The 6,358-nt window shown below is 48.9% G+C and overlaps 1 protein-coding gene across 1 annotated transcript; it reads right to left on the bottom strand.

Moving 5' to 3' along the window:
* Positions 1–4,436: 4,436 nt before the first annotated feature.
* Positions 4,437–5,748, bottom strand: C14H10orf95 (chromosome 14 C10orf95 homolog). Its single transcript, XM_060170956.1, has 2 exons — positions 5,624–5,748; positions 4,437–5,410 (listed from the first exon to the last, which is right to left on the bottom strand). Exon 2 carries the CDS (start codon positions 5,376–5,378, stop codon positions 4,773–4,775), a length of 606 nt encoding a protein of 201 aa, XP_060026939.1. The 5' UTR covers positions 5,379–5,410; positions 5,624–5,748; the 3' UTR covers positions 4,437–4,772.
* Positions 5,749–6,358: the final 610 nt, after the last annotated feature.

Raw genomic sequence — 6,358 nt, 5'->3', positions numbered from 1 at the left:
AGACACAGAAAAATCTTTCACTTTCTACACTATGTATTTCTGTATTACACATTTTAAAAAATGCTTTATTTATTTATTTTCCTTTTTTGTTGCCCTTGCTGTTTTTATCAGTGTTGTGGTTACTATTATTGTTGTTATTGATGTTGTTGTTGCCGAATAGGACAGAGAGAAATGAAGAAAGGAGGGGAAGACAGAGAGGGGGAGAGAAAGACCTACAGACCTGCTTTACCACTTATGAAGCGACTCCCCGGCAGGTGTGGAGCCAGGGGCTCAAACTGGGATCCTTACACCGCTCCTTGCGCTTTGTGCCCCGTGTCCTTAACCCACTGCGCTGCCACCCGGCCCCTACACGTTTTTTCCTGCTAGGTTTCACTACATAAATTTGCTTTGAACCAGCGAAGGAGCTCAGTCGGATAGTGTGCTGCTTTGCTGTGCGTTCAACCCAGGTTTGAGTCTGGCCACATTGCACTGGAGGAACTTGGGCTCTGTTTTCCCCCACTCCAACTCTGCCTCCCTGTCTTATTATTATTATTATTGTGTTTGTTTATTTACTGGATAGAGACAGCCAGAAGTCTAGAGGGAAGGGGGTGGTAGAGATGGAAAGAGACAGAGAGACACCTGCAACACTGCTCCACCATTTGCAAAGCTTTCCCCCGCAGGTGGGGACCAGAGGCTCAAACCCAGATCCTAGTGCATTGTGACATGTGTGCTCAACCAGGTGTGCAACCACCCAGCCCCCTCTCTGTCTTTATCCAAAAAACTCAGCTGGAACAGTGACACCCTGAAGATGGTCATAATAAATATATCAATAAGTAGGTTTGGCTACTAGCTCCCTACAAATCAGGGTAGAGGGGGAAATATAAACAGTTATAGAATCCTTGGTGCTTCAAAAATAAAGGCAACTTCATCAGGATAAACATATTTCCTTAAGGGGGTTAAGCGGTAGCACAGCAGGTTAAGTGCACATGGCGCAAAGCACAAGGACCCGCTCACGAATCACGGTTTGAATTCCCTGCCCCCGCCCCCACAGGGGTGTCGCTTCACAAGCGGTGAAGCAGGTCTGCAGGTGTCTGTCTTTCTCTCCCCCTCTGTCTTTCCCTCCTCCATTTTTCTCTGTCCTATCCAACAACAATGACATCAATAACTATAATAATAACCACCACAACAATAAAACAACAAGGGCAACAAAAGGAGGGAAAAAAGCCTCTAGGAGCAGTGGATTCATGGTGCAGGCACCGAGCCCCAGCAATAACCCTGGAGGCAAAAACAACAACAACAACAAAAAACCCTATTTCCTTAGTGCTGAGATTTGTGAGAACATTTGAAGTTCATGAATGCTGTTAGCGAGCATAAATCAAACCACCATCCACTGTAAGGAAGCAAAGATGTTTATTGACGAATTGCAATCCGGGCCGAGATGGTGACTGGTGTTAGTCTACCAAACTCGACCCCGAACAGGGCTCAAACCATACAATTTATAGGAATTCAGACTACACTCAGGGAGGGGGAGCACATCACCTTATCAACCTACATCCAATAACAGGCTATAGCAAACACAAGATCCAATCATTTCAAACTTAGCAAAAGCATGATCCATTCAAAGCAAAGCGCGGGCTAGTTTCAAATATAGTAAGATCACACAACCAATAGAATTCAACCAGGCACATCCTCCTGCCATCGGCTATGACCACCCATCCGGTAGACAGCACACCACAAAGTCTGTTCAAAGGTCCTGATAAGGCTTGTCCCCATGTAGGGTCCTTCGAACAATGGGTGGCCTTCACTGATGAGGTCCTGCTTATTCAAGGGGGAAGGGGCAAGGAATTTTCCACCTCATACTACAAGCAACTCATACTAAAAGCACTTAACAAACAACTGCATAAAAAGGGAATTTCAAGGCTACTGCCTTTTACAAATGCAACAGTGTTTGATCAAGTTGTCTGTAACCTACCTTTACACACAAGTACCAATTCACAAACTAAAAGTGGAAATTTACAGCCTGGACATCAGATCTAGTGATGTGGCTAGAATGATAGTTAAAATTCGATAGTGCTGCAATCATCCAGCAAGCTCCCCAAATATTCCTAAATTTAACCTACTGAAGACTTAGAATCAAGAGATAGGTGGTCATCTTAATTTTTTAAAAGACTTATTTACTTATTAATGAGACAGAACCAGAGCGCATCACTCTGTTACATTCCATGTTGGTGAGACAGCATGCTTGAGAATTCAGTAATATTATCCACTGCACCACCTCACGACTGTGGTCATATTTATTTATTTATAATTTTGTATTATCTTTATTTATTGGATAGAGTTAGCCATAAATTGAGAGGGGAGGGGGAAGTAGGGTGAGAGACACCTGCAGCCCTACTTTACCTTGTGAAGCTTTCCCCCTTCAGGTGGGGACCAGGGGCTTGAACTGGGGTCCTTGCACACTGTAATATGTGCACTTAACTAGGTGTGCCACTGCCTGGCCCCCTATTTATTTATTTATTTTTCACTAGAGTTATCACTGATTAGAAGTAAAAGACAGTAAAACCCTCGTGTGGCCCTTCATATAATCCCCCAATTAGGGAACAAATGATTATGAGGGTCTGTGGCTGCATAACCCTGTTTCAGGTGGCCACCCCACCCCCATTTTTTCTGTTTTTGATAGAAGGTGAGAGTCAGAGAGAAATGCCTGCAGCTCTGCTCCATCTCTTGTGAAGCTTCACCCCTGCAGATGAGGACTGGGAACTTGAACCTGAAACCTGTCACATGGTAATTAATGTGTACATTTTACCAGAGAGTACCATTAGCTGGCCCCCATCTTAATTTTTTAAATTTATTTTTATTTGATCAAACAAAGAAATTGAAAGAGGAAGAGAAAAACAGAAAGGGAGGGAGAGTAACAACAGCAGCATTTGCTTTAACACTCATGAAGCTTCCCCCCGCACTTGGGGGTTGGGGGCTTGAATCCGGGTCCCTGCACATGGTAACGTGTACTCAACCAGATGCACCACCACCTGGCCCTCATCTTAATTTTTTTTTTTTTTTGGCCTCCAGGGTTATCACTGGGCTTGGTGCCTGCACTACTAATCCACTACTCCTGGAAGCTATTTTTTCCCCTTTTTGTTGCCCTTGTTTATTGTTGGTATTATTATTGTTGTTGTTATTGCTGTCATTGTTGGATAGGACGGAAAGAAATCAAGAGAGGAGAGGAAGACAGAGAGGAGGAGAGAAAGATAGACACCTGCAGACCTGCTTCACCACTTGTGCACTCACTCTTCTGCAAGTGGGGGAGGGGCTAGGGCTTGAACTGGTATCCTTATGCTGGTCCTTGTGCTTAACCATGTATGCGTAACCTGCTGTGCTATCACCTGGCCCTCCCATCTTAAATTTTAACTCTAATAAACTCTCGGGTAAGCTGGTTTACTGGTCCCTCCCCTCCCTTCCCCTCTGCATTATTTCCCCTCTCCTCCCTATCCCATTTATATCATCATCATCATCATTATTGTTGTTGTTGTTGTTATTATTATTACTTCCCGGGTTATCATTGGAACTCAGTGCCTGCACTACGAATCCACTGCTCCTGGAGGCCATTTTTCCCATTTTGTTGCCCTTGTTATTGTTACCATTGCTGTTGTTGTTGTTGGATAGGACAGAGAGAAATGGAGAGAGAAGGGGGAGATAGAGAGGAAGAAAGACAGAGAGACACCTGCAGACCTGCTTCACCGCCTGTGAAGCGACTCCCCTGCAGGTGGGGAGCCGGGGGCTCTAACTGGGATCCTTACGCCGGTCATTGCGCTTCATGCCATGTGCGCTTACCCCGCAGCGCTACCGCCCATTTATTTATTTATTTATTTATTTATTTATTTATTTATTTATTTATGTACTGTTTACTTCTGGCTTATGGTGAGAGAATCCCTGGGCAGAGGTAGATAGTATAACGGTTATGCAAAGACTCTCATGTCTGAGGTTCTGAAGTCCCAGGCTTAATCCCTTGCACCTCCATAAATCAGAGCTGAGCAGTGCTCTGGTAAAACAAAAAAAAAAAAAAGAAAGAAAATAATTCCCCACCTTATTGGTAAGTTAACTCTCTTGCTAGGCTTCACGTCTTCCTTACAACGAAGGCGCAGATAACTTTGTCACGTGACTAGCAAAAGTCATGGGCAGCCCCATGTGTTGGCTATGACTAGTATTTCAACAGTAGTGTCTATGCACCCTCAGATTTCTCTTTCTGTTTGGATAGTGGGGCGTTGTACTAGGGAGAACTAGGAGAGTCACCTTCACAGAGAGGACTGCTGGGAGAGAGAGCCAGACCCGGCCAGGCAGGCCACACACTTCCCCCAGAGGTTCATGCTCATGACACTCTGCACCAGCTGCTTGTACTAAGGTTTGTAAACGTCCCACCCCCAAACATACAAATGATGTTGCAGCACACAGTTGCCTTCACTCGTTTATTTAGTTTTCATTATAAGTAGGGCATAGATGAGTGGGGAGAGCTGCTCCAGAGGGAGAGAAAATGGGGCAAAAGAGGGCTTACTGCCGAACAGACTTCCAGAGGGGAAGAAGAAAGGTAAGAGGAGGGGGATATGAGAAAATAAAGGATCCGGTCCTTCCATCCCACATCCGGGTTTCCCAGTCAAACACCCACCCCGAGGTGTCCTTGAGCCCTTCTCGCCTTTGCCCCCACAACCCAGCGCTATCATAAGAGGTGGGAGGTGACGGGTGCACCCAGGTGGGATCACAGGTCCTAGCAGGCTGGCAGCGCTGGCGATGGCGCGCACTCAGCTCAGGCCTCTCCTCTTCCGGCGGCCGCGCTCTGCCGCCTCGCGGGCAGGGCTGCTGTCCCGGCCGTCGCCGCTAGCAGGCGCGCGCAGCACGCGCGTCTCCACGCGGTACTCGGGCTCGGGGACGCGCGGCGAGGCCTGCACCAGGAACTCGCCGCCGCTGTAGGTGACGCGCACGTCGGTGCGCGGGTACGTGCCGTACACGCGCCGCAGCTCCCGGTGCACGAAGTCGGGCAGCTGCAGGCGCGGGCCCAGCGCGCGCTCCACTCGGCCCCAGCGCAGCTCTGCCTGCAAGCTGGCACCCTCTGGCCAGGCCGAGCTCTCGGCCGCCTGCAGCGATGGCACCTGGTAGCCCGGCGCGGACAATGGCGCCTGCAGGGCCGCGGCATAGATCTGCGGCGGGAAGGGCCACCAGGGCGCAGGGCCGTGGAAGCAGTGGTATTCGCGCGGGGGCGGCCCCACGCCCAGCCCCAGTGGCCGGCTGCAGAAATTGTGGGACTGGATGGGGGGCAGCAGCACAGGGCCAGGCAGGTAGGTGTAGGTGAGGGGCTGCAGCCGAGGCCAGACGCCCTGGCTGGACCCCAGGCAGCCGAATGAGTACATGGTCGAAGCACAGACCGTGTCCAGGGTCAGACCTGTGGCGGGGTGTGCGGGTGCACCGTGTTAACCCCACTTCTCGGGCTTGGCACCCTAGACCTGCGGGCCCCAGGGCTCTAAGGGACCCCAGGATTCTTAAGCACCCACTTCTCCTCCCAGGCCTGGGCCTGAACCCCCAGTCCCAATAGGCAATAAAGACACATGACCTTTTCTGGCCTTGCAATGCCTGAGTCAGGTAGGGCCCCACTCACTTGTCTCCTTCCACTGGGCAGGCGTTACTAGTCTCCAGCTTTTAGGGGAGTCAGAAAGATCGGGGGCAGGGCTTGTTTCCACCACCTTTCAGTTGAACTGCTCCCCTCCATACCAGGCCTCGGCCACTCCTCTGGTTTCCAAGCAAAGGGAAACACCTTGAGTTGGCTCAGAGCCAGCCTGTAGTGTCTGCTTGCACCAACCTGCTGCTGGTGGAGGGGCGCCCAGCCCAGATTCTAAGGTGGTGCCCTTCTCACAACTCACCCCAGTGTCCCTTCTCATCAGGTTAGTTCACTGGTGAGGGTTAGCTTTTTAATTATTATTATTATTAATTTTTTATATTTATTTTCCCTTTTGTTGTCATATATATGTGTTGTCGTAGTTATTGTTGTTATCGATGTCATCGTTGTTAGATAGGACAGAGAGAAATGGAGCGAAGAGGGGAAGCCCGGGAAAGATAGACACCTGCAGACCTGCTTCACTCTTGTGTGGCGACTCCCCTGCAGGTGGGGAGCCAGGGGTTCGAACAGGATCTTTTCTATGGTCCTTGCGCTTCAGCACCACGTGCGCTTAATCTGTTGCGCTACCGCCCAACTCTTTATTTTTATGAATTTTTTTTTTCTTATTTTTATTTTTACTACAACACTGCTCAGCTCTAGTTTATGGTGGTGCTGGGGATTAAACCTGGGACTTTGGAGCCTCAGGCATGAGAGTTTGTTTGCATAACCATTATGCTA

This window comes from Erinaceus europaeus, chromosome 14, assembly GCF_950295315.1.
Source record: "Erinaceus europaeus chromosome 14, mEriEur2.1, whole genome shotgun sequence".
NCBI classification, from domain to species: domain Eukaryota; kingdom Metazoa; phylum Chordata; class Mammalia; order Eulipotyphla; family Erinaceidae; genus Erinaceus; species Erinaceus europaeus.
Note: the sequence above shows the minus strand (reverse complement) of the source record. Positions and strands in the feature narration are given on the sequence as shown.